The sequence below is a fragment of the Oncorhynchus tshawytscha genome, linkage group LG01, assembly GCF_018296145.1.
Source record: "Oncorhynchus tshawytscha isolate Ot180627B linkage group LG01, Otsh_v2.0, whole genome shotgun sequence".
NCBI lineage: Eukaryota > Metazoa > Chordata > Actinopteri > Salmoniformes > Salmonidae > Oncorhynchus > Oncorhynchus tshawytscha.
In genome coordinates this window covers 64,856,946-64,881,294 of record NC_056429.1, presented here as the reverse complement: position 1 = coordinate 64,881,294, position 24,349 = coordinate 64,856,946, and the positions used below count along the sequence as shown (strand labels likewise).

Below are 24,349 nucleotides of genomic sequence, written 5' to 3'. Positions count from 1 at the left end.
ACCTGGATTGTACAATATTTGCACATGATTATTTTTACAATTCTTCAAGCTCTGTCAAGTTGGTTGTTCATCATCGCTAGACAGCCATTTTCATGTTTTGCAGTACATTTTCATGCCTATTTAAGTCAAGACTAAGTAGGTCACTCAGGAACATTCAATGTCATCTTGGTAAGCAACTCCAGCATACATTTGGCCTTTTCATTTAGGTTTATGTCCTGCTGAAAGGTGAATTATGAGACTCCCGATCATGGTGGAAATCACTTGGAGCTAATTTCCTGTTGTTTTTAAGGTATTGTATGACCCCCCAAAAATGTTTGTTGTTTTATTTTTTATTTTTTTATCAGAGAACCTGGAGGGGGCAAATAAAACCACTCGGCCCGCCAGTTGGGAAACCCTGCTCAAAGGGATATTTAATGTATGATTTTTCTTTTTTACCATCTACCAATACGTGCCCTTCTTCACAAGGCATTGAAAAACCGCCCTGGTCTTTGTGGTTGAATCTTTGTTTGAAATTCACTGTTTGACTGAGCGATCTTACAGATAATTGTATGTGTAGGGTACAGAGAAGTAGTCATTCAAAAACTCATGTTAAACACGATTATTGCACACAGAATGAGTCCATGCAACTTATTATGTCACTTGTTAAGCCTTTTTTACTCCTGAATGTATTTAGGCTTTCCATAACAAAGGGGTTGAATACTTATTGACCCAAAACATTTCAGCTTTTCATTTTTAATTAATTGGGAAAAGTCAAGGTGTGTGAAGACTTTCTGAAGGCACTGTATATTTAGTTTTGGATACATTTTTCTGTCTTCTGTAGGTTTAAGAAACTTTGCCTTGGGCCTTGAAATTCCATTACCAAAAACCCACATATCCTTAAGTTATTTTAAAATGTTTCTCCCTCATAAGGAGGGAGGATAATGAAAGTTCACAGAACTTAAAAGGTAGACATATCAATTAGGTATAGTGTTTTTACTGATATCATTTTGTTTATGAATTATTAAGTGGTTAAAACTTGAAATTCCATTACCAAATCGTTAACGAAATTTTCAGAAAGATCGGTAATGGAATTTCTGCAATTAAATTGGGTACAATGGGAAATCATAGTAGTAACAAAACACAGTTGGGTTCAAAAGTTTGTACAGGACAGTATAGTATAGTTAAGTACAGCTCAGTAAAGAAAAGTAGAGTATAGTTCAGTACAGTACAGCACAGTAAAATACAGTACAGTAAAGAAAAGTATAGTTTAGTAGAGTACTGTACAGTACAGTAGAGTTCGGTACAGTACACAGTAGAGCACACTAGTGTTGAGTACACTGTATTGTACTGTACTATACTGTACTGGACTCTACTGAACTCTACTCCATATAAAAATGACCAGTGTTTAGAATTATACACAAATATTTAAAGAAGGATATTGCATTTTTATACATTTGTATACCTATTTAGGATACATCACCATGAAGAGAAGGAAATGCCCACATACAACACCTAAAGCATTTGTTTTCTCTAAAGCTTTATGATGGTCTGGCTGGTGTACTTAAGGCTTTATGCATCACTTGATGAATCCTAAGAAAGAAGGGTCTGGTGTACTAACGTATCATGATCATGATTTGGAAGGGGATAGATAAGTGGCCAGTGCTTTATCCAGCACAGGTAACACGTCTAAATCAGAAAAGAAAAGCACTTGCCTGCACTTTTTTTCTCTCTTACAAATACTTGGCATTAGCCAGTGCTTCACCTTTTTTCACATTAATAATTGAGAGATAAAGTCTAAAATAATACCACATGATTTTACCATCTGTCCTGAACAGTGTTCTATGCTAGCTATGGAGTTGGAATAGTAAGTCACGGTCATTGCACACTAGATGACTACGGAGAACATTTCTAAGTCATTTTTAACATTAGAAATCTGTGTTCCTGTGTCAGAATAGTGATGACAGACTGAGGTGTTTAACATTGGAGGGATGTGTGAAGGAAATGACAGTGTTAGAATGATGATGATGTTCAATGTTGTGACAGCGCTGACAGGCAAATCGCTCTCGCCGACCTTCAGAAATGCTTTTGTCATGGTTATGGTCATGTCTTGTCAATATATGGGGTGATGTTGGGTGAATGACAAAGCGTTCTGTGATGGTGTGGATACAGTGTTACGGTGATGACAGGGTGGTGACGGGGCTGATGGTCAAATAGAGTAATAAAGTCCTATCCTTCACACTGACCTCCAGGGACTGCAGGTAGCCCTCCTGGGGGTCACAGAGCAGAGAGGAGATGCGGTGGTTGTTCCTCATGCAGCGGATGTTGGTGTCTCTCCACAGAGGGAAGATCTGCCGTATGACGGTCATCCGGCCCAACGAACTGTGGACCAGCTCCATGATTTCTGTGTCACTCACCTCCTGCGACAAAAAAAGAGAAGGTGGGGTGGGAGGGTTCATGGTCAAAACCATAAAATAAATCTAAGAATTGCTTTGTAAATTCCCACTATGAACTTGTCTTAAGCTGTTGATTCACATAGGAATTATAGGACTAGGTACAGTTTGTGTGACAACTAAGTATGATTAATCAATATACACATTAAGAAATACATGCAATAAACACTCTTCTCAAGGTCAGGATTTCAATTAATTTTCAGCTGAAAATGGATTGGGGATCATCACTAATGTCCGATATCTATCAGTTCCTTTGGAAAATTGACAAAGTAAAAACTCTCCTTCAATTTCTTAGAATCCCAGAACGTACACCATAAAGTTGTGGATAGGAACCTCCCTACTCATGTGTACCGGCAAGGGTGATGGATGAGAGGAATGCGTTCAGGGTCAGACAGAGGGTGACCTGTGAACGGTCAGATCAATAGCGATGAGACCTAGAGCTGCTGGTCTGACTCAGGAGCAGGACAGAGGTCAATGTTGATGTGACAGACAACCAGCACTCGGATCAAACACCACAGTAATGAGACAACTGACGGGTCAAACTTATCTGTGTTTATCTATCTCTCTGTCTCTCTCTTTTGATCTGTCCAAGTTTGTTTTTCTCTATCAGACGTTCCATCTCCCTGCCTATGTTTCTCGTTAGCTGTCTGTCTGTCTCGCTTTCTCCCTCTACTTCATTTTCCCTTTGTGTTGATTTATCTCACTCTCTTTGGCACTTTCGCCCTATTTATCTCACTGTCCAAACTTATCAATTCCTTTTAGAAATACATAACTGTTATGCAACAAGCACCACACCTCATGGATAATTCAGTAGGTGTGTGCTTTACTGCTTTTAGAAAGAGGCACCTCAATTTTTATACAGCAGAAACACTACACTATGAGTCATACAAACAGCCAGTCAACTGTAAATAATGGATATTCATGAGGTGCTGTTGTGCATTAACCAGGTGGAATATGCTGTAGGAGTCATTTAGTTATGACCTCACTTCCAGGATTGTCCTTCCTGTCTTGACCTGTTAGAACGTTCCACTACAGATGACTGCTGTGACATCACTTGACCCTGCAGTGACCTTGATGGAGCCATTTTGCTAACAAGACATAAATGACCACAGGCGAGTAGTTTGAAAGAAAAGCACAGAGCATTAAGTGCTAGGTCTTCATATTTTAATGTGGAGAGAACACGTTTTGGTATGCAGGGGAAGAACGTTGGTGGGGTACCCTTTGAGTTTGTTGATTAGTCTGGTGGCACTCTAACACAGTGTGTGACTAACATTCTGGACTGTGTATTACTGTATAATACAATTTCAGTGCAGGTCAAAGCCATCATTACAGAGCTGTATATCAGATTGAATGAATGTGTTCAGGAGATCAGCTGTTTATGCATTCAGTGTGGACATACACTTTGAGAGGAAAACACTACCAAAGCTCCTATTGCTGCCCTGAGGTGACCTACTTAAGCATGGAAACCAAAAATATGTATTTCAATTGCACACATCCTCTAAATACATTAACCAAATCAAGCCTGTCTGACAGCTAAATTATCCTCAATATGCCGCTCAGTCAACGTTATTAATCTATCATGATATATAAATTAAGAAATCCTGGTGATCACCATAGAGATTTAATTAGGAGTTAAAACACTTTTTTAAGCTTTAGACATGTATGCTGAGAAGCTCTGCGACTTGGAGAAGGACTGGGAGGTACTGTACTCTTATCTAGCCATCTTACCCTCCCTCCCTCCCTCCCCCCAACAGCACACACTATCACTTGCCTCTACCATTGCTAATCTGCTAGCTCTGACTAGTAGACACATACAGGTAACTTCCAACATAAAGGAACCACCAACATAAAGTTTCTTAATAGGGCTTTGGGCCACCACAGAACAGCTTCAACGTGCCTTGGCATAGATTCTACAAGTTTCTGGAACAATTTTGGAGGGATGCAACACCCTTCGTTCATGAGAAATTCCATAATTTGATGTTTTGTTGATGACGAAATGCTGTCTAAGGAATCCCCCATAGGAGTGAAATTGGGTTGAGATCTGGTGACTGAGACAGTCACAAGATCTCAACGCAATTGAACACATATGGGAGATTCTGGAGCGGCAATATTTCATCATCTTTAAAAGAGAAGGGTCCAGGGTTATCTCCAACAACATAGCAAACTGATTAAAGGGATACTTCTGGATTTTGGCAATGAGGCCCATTATCTACTTATTCAGAGTCAGATGAACTCGTGGATACCATTTTTGTGTCTCTGCGTGCAGTTTGAAGGAAGTTGCTAACTATCACCAGCGCAATTGCTAACTAGTGTTAGTGCAATGACTGGAATTCTATGGTATCTGCTAGCATGCTGGCAGCAGATACCCATAGCCTTACAGTAATTGTGCTAATGCTAGTTAACATTGGCTCGCGAAACTACCTCTTAACTTCCTTCATACTGGACACAGAGACATAACAATGGTATCCACGAGTTCATCTGATAAGGGGCCTCATAACCAAAATCATGAAGTATCCCTTTAAGAGACTGACAGTCTGGGTTTGGTAGCACTCCAGTCCTCCCTGTCATAATAAGCAACAGAGGATATATAAATTGTATTATACCCCAGAGAAATAAGTAAAGTCAATGTAAGTAACCTAATTTATGCTTGTTTAACTGTTAACTTCGAGGGTATTGTCAGCAATAATCATATGCCCATAGAATTGAATTACACTGTTTGCACTGAAACTGAAGAAGCCCACTGTTGGCAGCTCCCTCAGTACCATAGCCTCAAATGTAAATGTCACTAATATGTCTAACTTGGATCAGCCTCTCACAAACAAGCAACCCAGAAAAGTACTGAACATAGCCCATAGCCCATACTGTTAAAGTATGTAGCCTGAGAAACAAGGTTCATGAAATGTAGAACTTACTAACATCAGAAGACATTCATATTCTGGCCATTGGTGAAACACACTTAGATAATTAATTTGATGATGCAGTAGTAGCTATGGTTATAGAATATATAGGAAATATAGAAATGCAAATGAAGGAGGAGTTGCCATGTATGCCTAGAGTCATATTCCTATTAGGCTGAGAGAGGATCTCATGTCAGATGGAGTTGAAGTAATATGGCTACAGGTTCATCTGCCTCAACTAAAGGCCATTCTTGTAGGAAGTTGCTATAGACCACTGAATACTAAAAGTAAGTACTTGGACTATATGTGTAAAATGCTCAATGTGTGTGTAATGTATATGATATCAACAGAGAGGTATATGTTCTGGATGACATAAATATTGACTGTTGTCATCAAGCTGTCCACTCAAAAAGAAGATTCAAGCAGTAACCAATGCCTGCAATCTGGTATAGGTTATCAGGCAACCTACCAGGGTATTTACAAACAGAACAGGAACTAAATCATCCACGTATACTGATCACATCTTTACTAATGCTGCATGAATCTGCTCTAACGTAGTATCCACACCCATCGGATGCAGTAAATATAATAGCCATATCTAGAAAAAAACAAGTTCCAACGACCGGACATAAAATTGTGTATAAGTGATCATACAACAGGTTTTGCAATGAATCCTATGTCGAAGAATATTTGTTCTTCTGATGTGTGTAATGAGGAACAACCTGACTCTGCACTTGAAGCATTTATGAAACTGCTTCTTGCAATTACTGATAAGCACGTGCCCATCCAGAAACTGACTGTTAGAACTGCCAAATCACCATAGATAATGAATTTGAAAGAATTATGGCTGAGAGGGATGAGGCAAAAAGAGTAGAAAATAAGTTTGACAACACAGCAGACTGGCAAACATACAGTAAATTGAGAAATCTAAACTAAAGAAAAAGAAGAAGAAACTATAATATGGAACAAAGTTAAATTATATAAAGAATGATAGTAAAAAGCTCTGGAGTAATTTAAATTATATTATATGCAAAAAAGTGAACTCGGCTTCATCCTTCATTGAGACAAATGGCTTGTTCATAACAAAACCCTTTGATATTGCCAATCACTTTAATAACTTTTTTGTTGACAAGATAAGCAAATTGCTTCATATTCATGCATAACAGACCAAATAATGAAAGTTAAGCACAGTAGTTTTGAGTTCTGCAAAGTGAGTGTGGAAGAGGTGATATTTTTTGTTGCTATCTATAAATAAGGACAAGCCACCTGGTACTGACAACTTAGATGGTTAATCAAAATCAAATCATATCAAATGTTATTGGTCACATACACATGGTTAGCAGATGTTAATGCGAGTGAAGCGAAATGCTTGTGCTTCTAGTTCCGACCATGCAGTAATATCTAACAAGTAATCTAACAATTTCACAAACACTACCTTATACACACAAGTGTAAAGGAATGAATGAGAATATGTACATAAAACTATATATGGATAAGCGATGGCAGAACAGCATAGGCAAGATGCAGTAGATGGTATAGAGTACAGTATATACATTTGAGATGAGTAGTGTAGGGTATGTAAACATTATATAAAGTGGCATAGTTTAAAGTGACTAGTGATACATTTATTACATCCAATTTTTTATTATTAAAGTGGCTAGAGATTTGAGTCAGTATGTTGGAAGCAGCCACTCAATGTTAGTGGTGGCTGTTTAACAGTCTGATGGCCTTGAGATAGAAGCTGTTTTTCAGTCTCTCGGTCCCAGCATTGATGCACCTGTGCTGACCTCGCCTTCTGGATGATAACGTGGTGAACAAGCAGTGGCTCAGGTGGTTGTTGTCCTTGATGATCTTTTTGGCCTTCCTGTGACATCGGGTGGTGTAGGTGTCCTGGAGGGCAAGTAGTTTGCCCCCGGTGATGTGTTGTGCAGACCTCACTACCCTCTGGAGAGCTTTGCGGATGTGGGTGGAGCAGTTGCCGTATTAGGCAGTGATACAGCCCGACAGGATGCTCTCGATTGTGCATCTGTAAAAGTTAGTGAGTATTTTTGGTGACAAGACAAATTTCACCAGCTTCCTAAGTTTGAAGAGGAGCTGTTGCACCTTCTTCACCACTCTGTCTGTGTGGGTGGACCAATTCAGTTTGTCCGTGATGTGTACACAGAGGAACTTAAAACTTTCCATCTTCTCCACTACTGTCCCGTCGATGTGGATAGGGGGGTGCTCCCTCTGCTGTTTCCTGAAGTCCATGATCATCTCCTTTATTGACGTTGAGTGTGAGGTTATTTTCCTGACACCACACTCCGAGGGCCCTCACCTCCTCCCTGTAGGCCGTCTCGTTGTTGTTGGTAATCAAGCCTACCAATGTAGTATCGTCTGCAAACTTGATAATTGAGATGGAGGAGTGCATGGCCTCGCAGTCATGGGTGAAAAGGGAGTACAGGAGAGGGCTGAGAAAACACCCTTGTGGGGCCCCACTGTTAAGGATCAGCGGATCAAGTTCAGGACCCAGTTACACTGGATGGGGTCGAGACCCAGGGTCTCGAGCTTAATAACGAGTTTGCAGGGTACTAAGGTGTTAAATGCTGAGCTGTAGTCGATGAACAGCATTCTTACATAGGTATTCCTCTTTTCCAGATGGGTTAGGGCAATGTGCAGTGTGATTACGATTGCGTCATTTGTGGACCTATTAGGTCAGTAAGCAAATTGCAGTGGGTCTAGGGTGTCAGGTAGGGTGGAGGTGAAATGATCCTTGACTCGTCTCTCAACGCACTTCATGATGACGGAAGTGAGTGCTACGGGGCGATAGTCATTTAGCTCAGTTACCTTAGCTTTCTTGGAAACAGGAACATTGGTGGCCCTCTTGAAGCATGTTGGAACAGCAGACTGGGATTGATTGAATATATCCGTAAACACACCAGCCAGCTGGTCAGTGTCGGTGGCACTGTATTGTCCTCAAAGCAGCAAAGAAGTTGTTTATTTTGTCTGGGAGAAAGACATCGGGGTCTGGACGGGGCTGGTTTTCTTGATTGATTGCCTTGTGGAGGGAATAGCTACACTGTTTGTATTCGGACATGTTCAGGTCGCCTTGCACTGATTAAAAGCAGTGGTTCGCGCTTTCAATTTTGCACGAATGATGCCATCAATCCACGGTTTCTGGTTGGGGAACGTTTTAGTTGTCGCTGTGGGTACAACATCACCGATCTACTTGCTAATAAACTTGCTCACTGAATCAGCGTATACATCAATGTTGTTGTTCGACGCTATCCGGAACATATCCCAGTCCACGTGATCGAAGCAATCCTGAAGCGTGGAATCAGATTGGTCGGACCAGCGTTGAACAGACCTGAGTACGGGCGTTTCCTGTTTTAGTTTCGGTCTATAGGCTGGGAGCAACAAAATGGAGTTGTGGTCAGATTTGTCGAAAGGAGGGCGAGGGAGAGCTTTGTATGCGTCGCGGAAGTTAGAGTAACAATGATCCAGAATTTTTCCAGCCCGGGTTGCGCATTCGATATGCTGATAAAATTTAGGGAGCCTTGTTTTCAGATTAGCATTGTTAAAATCCCCAGTTACAACAAATGCAATCTCAAGATATGTGGTTTCCAGTTCACATAGAGTCCAATGAAGTTCTTTCAGGGCTGTCGAGGTGTCTGCTTGGGGGGGATGTACACAACTGTGATTATAATCTAAGACAATTATCTTGGTAGATAATGCGGTCGGCATTTGATTGTAAGGAATTCTAGGTCAGGTGAGCAAAAGGACTTGAGTTCCTGTATGTTGTTATGATCACACCATGGCTCGTTAATCATTAGGCATACACCCCCGCCCTTCTTCTTACCAGAGAGATGTTTGTTTCTGTCGGCGCGACGCGTGAAGAAACCAGGTAGCTTTACCGACTCTGATAACGTATCCCGAGTGAGCAATGTTTCCGTGAAACAGAGAATGTTACAATCTTTGATGTCTTTCTGGAAGGCAAACCTTGCTCGGATTTCGTCTAGCTTGGCTAGTAGTATACCCGGGAGCTGTGGGCGATGTGCCCGTCTACGGAGCCTGACCAGAAGACCGCTCCGTCTGCCCCTTCTGCAGCACCATTGTTTTGGGTCGCCTGCTGAGATCGGATCCATTGTCCTGGGTGGTGGTCCGCTTCGGGAAAGTCGTAATGTTGGTGAGTTAATGTTGCTCTTATATCCAATAGTTCCTCCCGGCTGTATGTAATAAGACTTGAGATTTCCTGTGGTAACAGTGTAAGACATAATACATAAAAAAATACTGCATAGTTTCCTAAATTGCTGATGTTGGTAGCGGAATACGTTGCAATTCCTGTCTGACACGTCTTCTATTAAGCCTGGAGGCAAAGGTCATTCTGCAACCTTTAATGGTTCAAACAGCTGACCAATCAAGTCTGGTAACAACTTGGCAAACTTTTGGAAAAATCAGTTTGACCAGATACAAAGTTATTTTACAGAAAACAAATTAAAAACACACTTGACACTGACACAAATGACTGATGATTGGCTGAAAGAAATTCATAGTAAGAAGATTGTCAAAGCTGTTTTGTTAGACTTCAGTGCAGCTATTATTGATCATAACCTATTGCTGAAAAAACTGAGGTGTTATAGATCTGCATCCTGTGCCTTATAACGGATTAAGAGTAACCTATCTAGTAGAACACAGAGGGTGTTCTTTAATGAAAGCCTCTCTAATGCAAATTAAGGTTGATAAGTATACCATCCACAGAGCAGCCGGCTTGGACCATTATTGTTTTCTATTTTTACTAATGACCTTCCACTGACCATGAATAAAGCCTGTGTATCTATGCACGCTGAAAATGGAGCAGTTTTACGGGCGCCCAACCAATTGTGCTAATATATGTTTTTTTTTGCGTTATTTGTAACGTATTGTGTACATAATGTTTCTGCAACCGTATCTTACGGCAAAAAAGAGATATTAGGACAGCGTTCACTCACCTCGGATTAGACAAAGACTTTTTTCGTCAACAAGCAAGACGCACAAGACATTCTCCAAACACCCGACAGGGCCGACATCCCCGTTATTTGCAAGAGGAAGTGACGCAGGTACAGAGGACAAAGAGCCGGATGCCTGTTCAGGATCCGGAAAAGGCGAGTGGGAAAGCTGCTGTTACCGTCAATACTACTCGCCAACGTGCAATCATTGGACAATAAACTAGACGAGGTATGATCACAAATATCCTTCCAACAGAACATCAATTTTTTTTACAGAATCGTGGCTGAATGACGACATGGATATTCAGCTAGCGGGATACACGCTGCACCGGCAAGATAGAACAACACACTCCGGTAAGACAAGGGAGGAGGTCGGTGCATATTTGTAAACAGCTGGAGCATGAAATCTACGGAAGTCTCTAGATTTTGCTCACCTGAAGTAGAGTATATTGTGAAAAAATTACAGGCCACACTACTTGCCTAGAGAGTTTTCAGCTATACCTTTCGTAGCTGTTTATTTACCATCACAGACAAAAGCAAACAGGAAACCACCCACTCAGAGGCGGCACTCCTAGTGGCTGGAGACTTTAAAGCAGGGAAACATAAATCAGTTCTACCAAATTTTCATCAACATGTTAAATGTGCAACCAGAGGGAAAACAATTCTAGATCACCTGTACTCCACACACAGAGACGCGTACAAAGCTCTCCCTCGCCCTCTATTTGGTAAATCCGATCACAACTCTATCCTCCTGATTCCTGCTTACAACCAAAAATGAAAGCAGGAAGCACCAGTGACTCAATCCATAAAAAAGTGGTCAGATGAAGCTGATGCTAAACTACAGGTCTGTTTTGCTAGCTCAGACTGGAACATGTTCCGGGATTCTTCTGATGGCATTGAGGAGTACACCACATCAGTCATTGGCTTTATCAATAAGTCCATTGAGGACGTCATCCCCACAGTGACTGTACGTACATACCCCACCAGAAGCCATGGATTACAGGCAACATTCACACTGAGCTAAAGGGTAGAGCTGCCGCTTTCAAGGTGCGGGACTCCAACCCAGAAGCTTACAAGAAATCCTGCTATAACCTGCGACGAACCATCAAACAGGCAAAGCGTCAATACAGGGCTAAGATTGAATCACACTACACCGGCTCCGATGCTTGTCTTATGTGGCAGGGCTTGCAAACTATTACAGACTACAAAGAAAGCACAGCCGCGAGCTGCCCAGTGACTCGAGTCTACCAGACAAGCTAAATCTATGCTCGCTTCGAGTCAAGCAACACTGAGACATGCATGAGAGCATCAACTGTTCCGGACGACTGTGTGATCACGCTCTCCGTAGCCAACGTGAGTAAGACCTTTAAACAGGTCAACATACACAAGGCTGCGGGGCCAGACGGATGACTAGGACGTGTGCTCCAGGCATGTGCTGACCAACTGGCAGGTGTCTTCACTGACATTTTCAACACGTCCCTGATTGAGTCTGTAATACCAACATGTTTCAAGCAGACCACCATAGTCCCTGTGCCCAAGAACACCAAGGCAACCTGCCTAAATGACTAAAGACCCGTAGCAGTCAAGTCTGTAGCCATGAAGTGCTTTGAAAGGTTGGTAATGGCTCACATCAACACCATTATCCCAGAAACCCTAGACTCACTCCAATTTGCATACCGCCCAAACAGATCCACAGATGATGCAATCTCTATTGCACTCCACACTGCCCTTTCCCACCTGGACAAAATAAACACTTATATGAGAATGCTATTCATTGACTACAGCTCAGCGTTCGACACCATAGTACCCTCAAAGCTCATCACTAAGCTAAGGGTCCTGGGACTAAGCACCTCCCTCTGCAACTGGATCGTGGACTTCCTGACGGGCCACCCCCAGGTGGTAAGGGTAGGTAACAACACATCCGTCACGCTGATCCTCAACACAGGGGCCCCTCAGGGGTGCGTGCTCACACCCCTCCTATACCCCCTGTTCACTCATGACCGCATGGCCATGCATGACTCCACCACCATCATTACATTTGCCGATGACACAACAGTGGTAGGCCTGATCACCGACAACAACGAGACAGCCTATAGGGAGGTGGTCAGAGCCCTGGCTGTGTGATGCCAGGAAAACAACCTCTCCCTCAACGTAATCAAGACAAAGGAGATAATTGTGAACTACAGGAAAAAGAGGACCGAGCATGCCCCCCTTCTCAACGACGGGTTGCATTGGAGCAGGTTGAGAGCTTCAAGTTCCTTGGTGTCCACATCACCAACAAACTAACATGGTCCAAGCACACCAAGACAGTCATGAAGCGGGCATGACAAAACCTATTCCCCCCCAGGAGACTGAAAAGATTTGGCATGGGTCCTCAGATCCTCAAAAGGTTCTACAGCTGCAACATTGAGAACATCCTGACTGGTTGCATCATTACCTGGTATGGAAATTGCTCGGCCTCCGACCGCAAGGCACTACAGAAGGTAGTGTGAATGGCTCAGTACATCACTGGTGCCAAGCTTCCTGTCATCCAGGACCTCTTGGAGGCTATCTTGGAGTGATCCAAGGGGAATGAGGAGGACTGAAGCTTGAGAATTAGGGCACACTGAGCTAAAAACGCCCGACAGGTGCTCGGCTTTCCATGAAAGTGTTCCGGGGGACGGTAATCGGGCCTCCCGGGAAGGTTTAGTGGCCGGTGGGGCGACTCTGCTAATTGCTCCAGCAGCATGTCCAACGCCTGGTCATGGTTTTCAGCCAATGTTTGGACCCCCTCCATAAGACCCCGAAGCGATTCCTCGTGCCACCAATGGAGGCTCCTTGGGAGGAGATGGCGTTGCGCAGGTGGCTCGGGTGGGTTTTCAATAGCACAGAGGACAACATCCTTTAAGTTTGATGATATGCAAAGCAAAATATACATTTTTTAAAGCATCCTAAAGAAGCAATGATTGAGAGGGAGAAGCGTACGTAATGGATGGATTTGGCAGACTGGTTGCAGAAATCAATTTGCTGTGGCAGTTTTATAGCCTCATGCAGTAGTAGTAGTAGTAATAATAATTATAATATAATTATAATAACAATGACTACTTGACTATTACCCCCTACTAGGCAAAAAATGTCTTAGGTGTGCACAGATCATATGAGATAATTAAACAGTACAGATTACTGGCGTGTCTACGCACCAATAATCTGTGTCCTCTTTTGGTGGATATCACCATTGTGCACGCCATCAGTGACAGTCGATTACAGCCAAAAGCTGTTTTGTGTGGTTTGTAGTGAGTCTTTTATAGAACATCTGATCATTCCGTTGCCTGAGTACTTGGTCTCTTCAGACAATTTTGGGGAATTAAATTTGTTTGTGCAGTGGGAATACTCCAATGGAACTCAGACCCCTCAAAAGAACCCCTGAAGCGAACTGAAGTGAGACAATCTGGAGAGGTGGCCGGAGTTCAGTTTTCTGCAATTTCGCTGTCTGGTTCCCTTTTTGTGAACACAACACTCTCCAGGTTCACTTGTCATTATTCCCGCACCACATACTAGACTACTACAACATTGTTTGGCCTGCCATAGCCCATCATATTGGTTCCACAAAAGAGAGAATAATGATGATGTACAGAAAAACATTTGTGCTCTTTTGGGATATTGATTAGCGATAAAAAAATGTTTCAATATCTGATCTGTTTGCTAAGTCAGCTTCATAAGCTGTTTGTTTGATTGTGGGATGATTTTAATAGTGTGAGCAGACAACAACATATTTGGTGAAAATCGACAAACAGTGAAAACACGTTCTCTGGAGTGATGAATCACGCTTCACCATCTGGCAGTCCAACGGATTATGATGTGGGGAATCGGGAGCTTCTCGCAGTGAAGATGGCATTGGAGGAATGGAGACACTGGCTAGAATGCGCGGAACATCCATTCATTGTGTGGACCGACCACAAAAACCTGAACTATCTCCGTACCGCCAAGCGCCTCAAATCCAGGCAAGCAAGATGGGCCCTGCTGTTTACACAGTTTAACTTTTCCCTCTCCTACCGGCCGGGGTCCAAGAACATCAAACCGGATGACCTGTCTCGCAGCTATAAACCCACGGTTACCACCCCGGAGCCCGAGACCATCCTTCCCACCTCGTACCTGGCAACGGCACTCAGCTGAGGTATAGGGAAACAGGTCCGGGAGGCGCAGCAGTCCCAGCCGAACCCTGGGAGGGGGGGCCCAGATAACCGCGTGTTTGTGCCTGGCGCTGTCCGCTCCGCTGGCTGCTCTGCTGTCCTGGAGTGGGCCCATTCCTCCAGGCTTGCCTGTCACCTGGGCTCTCGTTGAACCCTGGCCTTCGTGCGACAATGCTTTTGGTGGCCTACCATGTTTCCGGATGTTGCCGCCTGCCCGGTCTGCACACAGAACAAGACTCCTCGGGAAAGCTCCGGCTGGTCTTCTCCAAACACTGCCTGTCCCTCACCGTCCCTGGTCACATCCCTGGATTTCATCACGGGTCTCCCCTCGTCTGAGGGCAACACAGCCATCCTGACTGTGGTCGACCGGTTTTCCAAAGCGACCCACTTCATTCCTCTCCCCAAACTACCCTCGGCCAAGGAGACGGACCAGTTTATGGTGCAGCACGTCTTCTGGATCCACGGACTCCTGGTGGACATGGTCTCCAACCGGGGTCCGCTGTTCTCGTCCCGGTTCTGGAAGGTGTTCTGCACGCTCATTTGGTCGTTGGCCAGCCTGACCTCCGGACTCCAACCCCAGTCCAACGACCAGTCGGAGCCAACCAGGACTTAGAGATGACTTTTTGCTGCCTAGTCTCCGCCAACTCTACCACCTGGAGTCAGCAACAGGTATGGGTTGAGTACACCCGCAACACCCTTCCTTGCTCTGTCACGGGTCTCTCGCCCTTCGAGTGTTCCTTGGGATATCAGCCTCCACTCTTCCCCGAGCAAGAGGAGGAAGTCAGCAATCCTTCTGCCCAGATGTTCATCCGCCTCTGTCGCCGTACCTGGAAGAGAGCCCGGCCACTCTGTTGAAGACCACTTCCAGGTATAGGCAACAAGTGGATCGCCACCAGACCCCTGCTCCATGATATCGGCTCAGGCAGAGGGTATGGCTCTCCACCAGGGACCTGCCCCTTGGGGTGGTCCCGTAGACTTTCCACCCGTTTCATTGTCCCATTCCCCATCTCTAGAGTCATTAGCCCCACTGCTGTGTGTCTTTTGTTACCCCGTACTCTCCGTATTCACCCTACTTTACATGTGTCTAGGATTAAGCCCGTGTCTCACAGCCCTTTGTCTTCTGTTTCCAGGCCCACCCCTCCTCCCAGTGTCATCGATGGCCATCCGGCATAAAACAGTGAGACGCCACCCGAGTGTTCGACCACGGTGCAGGGGTTTCCAGTACCTGGTTGACTGGGAGGGTCATGGCCCGGAGGAGAAGTGCTTGGTCCCCGCTAGAGACTTCCTGAACCCAGCCCTCATGGCCATCCACTGCCGGCACCCCAGTCAACCAGGTAAGGTACGCGCCCAGGTAGGACGCCAAGTGGGGGGGGGGTTTGTGTGTTTGTGGGTGTGTGTTTGTGCACACAACTGTTAAACCTCAGGAATATTGATAAGAGGCAGTCGACCTACAGTTCATAAACATTACAATCAAAGCATAGTATGCCTGTAACTCAATGCATTGCTTTTTAAATGGAAACATCTTTCTTTCGGACAGATTTGAGCAAATTATATTGCGATTTATCATGATTAGCTACAAAAAAATCATGTGAATAATCACAATTACTTATTTTAATTATTTGATAGCTCTAATTATAACAGATCACCATATATATTGTGCAGCTCAAAGTAGTGGGTAATTAAAGTAGGCCTATGTGATAGAGCAAACAATACTATGGTTAACTATAAAGTGCTTGTCTATTTCTGACAGATTATTTACTAGCGATTTTTGTCTCACTATGTTAATGTAAAATACACATTCCTAATCAAACATTTTTAATCCTGTCTTTGGGTAGTGTGATGTGTTTTATTTCTCTCCTCCACCGTGCCTACTGCTGTTTCACAGATAGTGTCAACAACTGTTTCTATTCAAACATTTTGAGGGTGGTTACCACAGAAAATCAGTCATATCATCCCTGTTCTTCTTGACTCTGGCTGTCACGCAACGCGCCTCCCTCTAATCCATCACACACAGACTCAGGTGTCACCTCCTCTCTTTTTGTAGAAAAAACTAATCCTGTTTGACTCCGTCATCCATCCATATAGAGCAAACAGTGTCAACCACCCCTCTCTGTGTGGTTTGGCTGATGATTTAGAGAGAAGGATACCTTGTTACACCCTCCCTCATACATCAATCAACGATTGGTAACTGATCCTGTCTTGTATTGAAAAAAGTGGAAGACTTTCCAAAATTGTTATCAACAATTGCTGAAGATTGAAGCAGCAATCCATCTCTTTTACTCTGCACCATGGTTTATATTCTTCAAGACTTTTCAGTTCTTCTCCTTTCTCTCTCCCTCTCTCCTGTCCATCCATTCTCTACTTCAGCTCTCCTATCATTGCCTTTCTCACCAGTTAAACTTCATATGAACCCATTCTGCTATGACTTTCTTCAACAGTGACTGTAGAACACCAACACTGAAAGTGCGAACCAGTACAAACAGTGTAGTTATTCCCTCCGTAAGACAATCAAACAGGAAAAACGTCAGTATAGAGACTATACACCATCTTTGCCAGCTATGATGATAACACAGTGCCACCGACTTGGCCCGCTACCAAGGACTATGGGCTCTCCTTCTCCATGTCCGACGTGAGTAAGACATTTAAGCGCGTTAACCCTTGCTGCCGGACCACACTGCATCCCTAGCCACTCATACCAGCTGGCTGGGGTGTTTACGGACATATTCAATCTTTCCCTGTCCCAGTCTGCTTTCCCCACTTGCTTCAAGATGTCCAACATTGTTCCTGTACCAAAGAAAGCAAAGGCAACTGAACTAAATGACTATCACCCCGTAGCACTCAATTCTGTCATCATGAAGTGCTTTGAGAGGCTTTAAAGACCATATCCCCTCTACCTTACCTGACACCCTAGACCCACTTCAATTTACTTATCGCCCCAATAGATCCACAGACGATGCAATCGCCATCACACTGCACACTGCCCTATCCTATCTGGACAAGAGGAATACATATGTACGTAAAAATACTGTTCATTGACAATAGCTCAGCATTCAACACCATAGTACCCTCAAAGTTCATCATTAAGCTCAGGCCCTGTGTCTGAACCAAACCCTGTGCAACTGGGTCCTGGACTTCCTGACGGGCTGCCCCCAGGTGTTGAAGGTAGGAAACAACACCTCCACTTCACTGATCCTCAATACAGGGGCACCACAAGGGTGCGTGCTCAGCCCCCTCCTGTACTCCCTGTTCACCCATAACTGTGTGGCTACGCACGCCTCCAACTTAATCATCAAGTTTGCAGATGATAAAACAGTAATAGGCCAGATTACCAACCATCATGAGACAGCCTACAGAGAGGAGGTGAGGGCCCTGGGATTGTGGTGCCAGGAAAATAACCTCTCACTGTAAGACACGACGCTGGAGTAAAGAATCAGGTACGGAGAGTGAATATTTAATATTGCACAGACATGGAACAGGACAAGAACAGCTTCAGAACCGGGTAAGACAAAACGAGAAACGGCAATTAATGCAGAAGTGGGGAACAGAGCTGGGAAACAGACAGATATAGGGGAGGTAATGACACAGTTGATTGAGTCCAGGTGAGTCCAATGAATCGCTGATGCCCGTGACGAGGGAAGCAGGTGTGTAATGATGGTGGCAGGAGTGCGTAGTGCTGGGCAGCCTGGCGCCCTCGAGTGCCAGGGGGGAGAGCGGGCGCAGGCATGACACTCACTCAATGTCGACAAAACAAAGGAGCTGATCAGGAAACAGCAGAGGGAGCATGTCCCTATCCACATCGACGGGACCACGGTGGAGCTGTTGAAAAGCTTCAAGTTCCTTGGCGTACACATCACTGACGATCTGAAATGGTGCACCAACACAGAAATCACCTAAAACCCTCACACACTTTTACAGATGCACAATTGAGAGCTTCATGTCATGCTGTATCACCACCTGGTATGGCAACTTCACTGCCCAAAATTGCTGGGCACTCCAGAGGGTGGTGCGGTCTGACCAACACATCACTGGGGGCAAACTACCTGCCCTCCAGGACACCGACAGCACCCGATGTCACAGGAAGGCCAAAAAAGATCATCAAGGACAACAACCACCCGAGCCACTGCCATCACCCCGCTATGATCCAGAAGGCGAGGTCAGTACAGAGGTGCATCAAAGCAGAGACCGAGAGACTGAAAACCAGCTTATTTCTCAAGGCCTTCAGACTGTTAAATAGCAATCACTAGGCGGCTTCCACCCTGGTACATAAGCCTGCACGTTAGAGGCTGCTGCCCCATACACATAGACTTAAAATCACTGGCCACTTTAATAATGGAACACTAGTCACTCTAATAATGTCTACATATTTTTGCTTGACTCATCTCATAAGTATATACTGTATTCTATTCTACTGTATTTTAGTCTATGCCACTCCGACATTACTCATCCTAACATTTATATATTCCTTAATTCCATGATTTTACTTTTATGTTGTGTGTATTGTTGTGAATTGTTAGATATTACTACACTCTTGGAGGAAGAAACAGAAGCATTTAAGTACACCTGCAATAACATCTGCTAAACATGTGTATGTGACAAATACAATTTGATTTGATTTGATTTAGATTATCACAGCTGGTCGTGGTGGCTGATGAATGAGACATGAGACCTCCCTGCTGCCTCCATGTCCTAGTTAACGCTGAGGCCCAGGGGCTGAGAACTGACAGAGATAACCCCTCCTCTCCTGATGACAGCATGTCTGGCTCAAAGGCATCCGAGGGACCAGGGGGACACACAGGCGGAGAACACAAGGCCTGGAGATTACCTGGCTAAAACGGTTGCCTACATCCCTGTCACAACACATAGCACTCACAATGTCATGCTGCATGGGGCATTCGAAACAGTGTGGAACTTTATAGCTTGTCACTTACAGAGGCAGAAGCATTAGCAAGAGGTGGTGCTATTCAGAGTTATTGTTATATATTACATATTATAAACCGGGTAGTTTGGGTCCTGGATGCTGATTGCTGATAAGACAAAATACCATGGATATGAGGCAAAAATACTTGTTTACTGTTCTATTTATGTTGGTTACCAGTTTATAATAGTAATAAGGCACCTCAGGGGTTTGTGGTATATGGTCAATGTACCACAGCTATGTCCAGAGCATGGAGGCGCTACCAGGAGACAGACCAGTACATCAGGAGATGTGGAGGAGGCCGTAGGAGGGCAACAACCCAGCAGCAGGACCGCTACCTCCGCCTTTGTGCAAGGAGGAGCAGGAGGAGCACTGCCAGAGCCCTGCAAAATGACCTCCAGCAGGCCACAAATGTGCATGTGTCTGCTCAAACGGTCAGAAACAGACTCCATGAGGGTGGTATGAGGGCCAGACATCCACAGGTGGGGGTTGTGCTTACAGCCCAACACCGTGCAGGATGTTTGGCATTTGCCAGAGAACACCAAGATTGGCAAATTCGCCACTGGTGCCCTGTGCTCTTCACAGATGAAAGCAGGTTCACACTGAGCATAGGTGACAGACGTGACAGTCTGGAGACGCCGTGGAGAACGTTCTGCTGCCTGCAACATCCTCCAGCATGACCGGTTTGGAGGTGGGTCAGTCATGGTGTGGGGTGGCATTTCTTTGGGGGGCCGCACAGCCCTCATATGCTCGCCAGAGGTAGCCTGACTGACATTACGTACCGAGATGAGATCCTCAGACCCCTTGTGAGACCCTAATGCTGGTGCAGTTGGCCCTGGGTTCCTCCTAATGCAAGACAATGCTAGACTTCATGTGGCTGGAGTGTTATGGACTGGCCCGCCCGTTCCCAGACCTGAATCCAATTGAGCACATCTGGGACATCATGTCTCGCTCCATCCACCAACGCCACGTTGCACCACAGACTGTCCAGGAGTAGGCGGATGCTTTAGTCCAGGTCTGGGAGGAGATCCCTCAGGAGACCATCCGCCACCTCATCAGGAGCATGCCCAGGTGTTGTAGGGAGGTCATACAGGCACGTGGAGGCCACACACACTACTGAGCCTCATTTTGACTTGTTTTAAGGACATTACATCAAAGTTGGATCAACCTGTAGTGTGGTTTTCCACTTTAATTTTGAGTGTGACTCCAAATCCAGACCTCCATGGGTTGATAAATTTGATTTCCATTGATCATTTTTGTGTGATTTTGTTGTCAGCACATTCAACTATGTAAAGATAAAAGTATTTCATAAGAATATTTCATTCATTCAGATCTAGGATGTGTTATTTTAGTGTTCCCTTTATTTTTTTGAGCAGTGTATATTATTCGTAGCAGTCTATTTACCACCACAGACCGTTGCTGGCATTAAGACTGCACTCAACCAACCCTATAAGGCCATAAGCAAACAAGAAAATGCTCATCCAGAAGCGGCGCTTCTAGTGGCCGGGGACTTGAATGCAGGCAAACTTAAATGAGTTTTCCACATTTTTACCAGTATGTCACGTGCAACCAAAGGAAAAACAATTCTAGACCACCTTTACTCCACACACACAGATGCATACAAAGAACTCCCCCGCCCTGCATTTGGCAAATTTGACCATAATTCTACCCTCCTGACTCCTGCTTGCAAGCAAAAACTAAAGCAGGAAGTACCAGTGACTCGCGCAATATGGAAGTAGTCAGATGACGTGGATGCTACGCTACAGGACTGTTTTGCTAGCACAGACTGGAACATGTTCCAAGATTCATCCAATGGCATTGAGGAGTATACCACCTCAGTCATCGGCTTCATCAATAAGTGCATCGATGATGTTGCCCCCACAGTGAGCGTATGTACATATCCCAACCAGAGGCCATGGATTACAGGCAACATCCGCATCGAGCTAAAAGCTAGAGCTGCCGCTTTCAAAGAGCGGACACTAATCAGAACACTTATAAGAAATTCTGCTATGCCCTCAGACGAACCATCAAACAAGCAAAGCATCAATACAGGAATAAGATTGAATCATACTACACTGGCACTGACTCTCATCGGATGTGGCTTGAAAACTATTATGGATTACAAAGGGAAACCTAGACGCGAGCTGCCCAGTGATGCGAGCCTATCAGATGAGCTAAATGCCTTTTATGCTCGCTTCGAGGCAAGCAACACTGAAGCATGCACAAGAGCACTAGCTGTTCTGGATGACTGTGTGATAACGCTCTCGGTAGCCGATATGAGCAAGACCTTAAAACAGGTCAACATTCACAAAGACGATCAGCCCTCAAATAATGTGCGTACCAATTGGCATGTGTCTTCACTGACATTTTAAACCTCTCCCTGACCGAGTCTATAATACCTTTGTTTCAAGCAGACCAACATAGTCCCTGTGCCCAAGGAAGTGAAAGTAATCTGGCTAAATGATTACCGCCCCGTAGCACTCACGTCGGTAGCCATGGAGTGCTTTGAATAGCTAGTCATGGTTCACACACTCGACCCACTCCAATTCGCATACCGCCAAATCAAATCCACAGATGATGCAATCTCAATCTCACTCCACACTGCCCTTTCCCACCTGGACAAAACGAACACCTATGTGAGAATGCTGTTCATTGACTACAGCTCAGCGTTCAACACCATAGTGCCCTCGAAGCTCATCACTAAGCTAAGGAAGCTGGGGCTAAACACCTCCCTCTGCAACAGGATCCTGGACTTCCTGACGGGCCGCACCCAGGTGGTAAGGGTAAGCAACAACATGTCTGCCACGCTGATCCTCAACACTGTGTTCTTAGTCCCCTGCTGTACTCTCCCACAACTGCATGGCCAAACTCCAACACGATCATTAAGTTTGCTGATGACACAACAGTCACCGATGAGACAGGCTATAGGGAGGAGGTCAGAGAACTGGCAGTGTGGTGCCAGGACAACAACCTCTCCCTCAATGTGAGCAAGACAAAGGAGCTGATCATGGACATGCCCCTGTTAACATCGGCGGGCTGTAGTGGAGCAGATTGAGTGTTTCAAGTTCCTTGGTGTCCACATCACCTACGAACTATTATGGTCCAAACACACCATGACAGTTGTGAAGAGGGCTTGACATAACCTTTGGCAAATATTTGTTATTGTAAATAAACAATAAGACAAAAAAACAGAAAACTTGAGCGTGCATAATTATTCACCCCTCCAAAGTCAAGACTTTGAAGAGACACCTTTTGCAAGAAATTACATCTGCAAGTCTCTTGGGGTATGTCTCTATTAGCTTGGCAGATCTAGCCACTGGAATTTTTGCCCATTCTTCAAGGTAAAACTGCTCCAGCTCCATCAAGTTGGATGGGTTCTGCTGGTGTACAGTAATCTTTAAGTCATACCACAGATTGTCAATTGGATTAAGGTCTGGGCTTTAACTAGCCCATTCCAAGACATTTAAATGTTTCCTCTTAAACCACTTGAGTATTGATTTTGCAGTATGTTTAGGGTCATTGTCCTGTCATTGTCATTGTCTCAAATCTCTGGAAGACTGAAACAGGTTTCCCTCAAGAATTTCGCTGTATTTAGTGCCATTCATCATTCCTTCAATTCTGACCAGTTTCTCTGTCCCTGCTAATGAAAAACAACCTCACTGCATAATGCTGCCACCACCTTGCTTCACCGTAGAGATAGTATACTCGGGGTGATGAGAGGTGCTGGGTTTGCACCAGACATAGCATTTTCCAAAAAAGCTCAATTTTAGTCTCATCTGACCAGAGTATCTTTTTCCATATGTTTGGGGATTCTCTCACATGCCTTTTGGCGAACACCAAACGTGTTTGCGTATTTTTTTCTTTAAACAATGGCTTTTTTTCTGACCACTCTTCCGTAACGCCCAGCTCTGTGGAGTGTACGGCTTAAAGTGGTCCTATGAACATATACTCCAATCTCCGCTGTGGAGCAATGCTGCTCCTTCAAGGTTATTGTTGGTCTCTTTGTTGCCTCTCTGATTAATGCCCTCCTTGCCTGGTCCGTGGGTTTTGGCATGTTTGGCACATTTGTTGTGATGCCATATTCTCTAAATGTTTTAATAATGGATTTAATCGTGCTCTGTGGGATGTTCAAAGTCTGATATTTTTTTTATAACCCAACCCCAACCCTTCTCCACAACTTTGTCCCTGACCTGTTTGGAGAGCTCCTTGGTCTTCATGGTGCCGCTTGCTTGGTGGTGCCCCTTGCTTAGTGTTGTTGCGGACTCTGGGGCCTTTCAGAACAGGTGTATATATACTGAGATAATGTGACAGATCATGTGACACTTAGATTGCATACAGGTGGACTTTATTTAACTAATTATGTGACTTCTGAAGGTAATTGATTGCACCATATCTCATTTAGGGGCTTCATAGCAAAGGGGGTGAATACATATGCACGCACAACTTTCCTGTTTTCTTTATTTTAATTTTTTTAACTAGTTTTTTTTTCTTCATTTCACTTCACCATTTTGGACTATTTTGTGTATGTCCAGTATATGAAATACAAATAAAAATCCATTTAAATTACAGGTGTAATGCAACAAAATAGTAAAAATGCCAATGGTGATGAATACTTTTGCAAGGCACTGTAGCTGTGGTATATTGACCACCTTATTGCTAAACTGTTAACAACCTGTGGTATACGGTCTGATATACCATGGTTGTCAGCCAATCAGCATTCAGGGCTCAAACCACCTAGCCATTATAAATTGAGTGGTTAAATCCCTGAATGCTGATTGGCTGACAGCTGTGGTATATCAGACCGTATACCACGGGTATGACAGAATATTTATTTTTACTGCTCTTATTTCCTTTTGTAACCAGTTTCTAATAGCAATAAGGCACCTCTGGGGTTTGTGGTATATGGCCAATATACCATGGCTAAACGCTGTGTCCAGGCAGTCCGTGATGCGTCATGCATATGAACAGCCCTTAT

At 44.3% G+C, this 24,349-nt stretch overlaps 1 protein-coding gene across 1 annotated transcript in view; it reads right to left on the bottom strand.

Moving 5' to 3' along the window:
* LOC112254905 (glutamate receptor ionotropic, delta-1) overlaps positions 1 to 24,349 on the bottom strand; it is a 453,280-nt gene that overhangs the window by 96,789 nt on the left and 332,142 nt on the right. Inside the window, exon 6 of the mRNA XM_024427867.1 lies at positions 2,223 to 2,396. Coding sequence (XP_024283635.1) covers positions 2,223 to 2,396 — 174 coding nt within the window. The remainder of the gene's footprint in view (positions 1 to 2,222; positions 2,397 to 24,349) is intronic.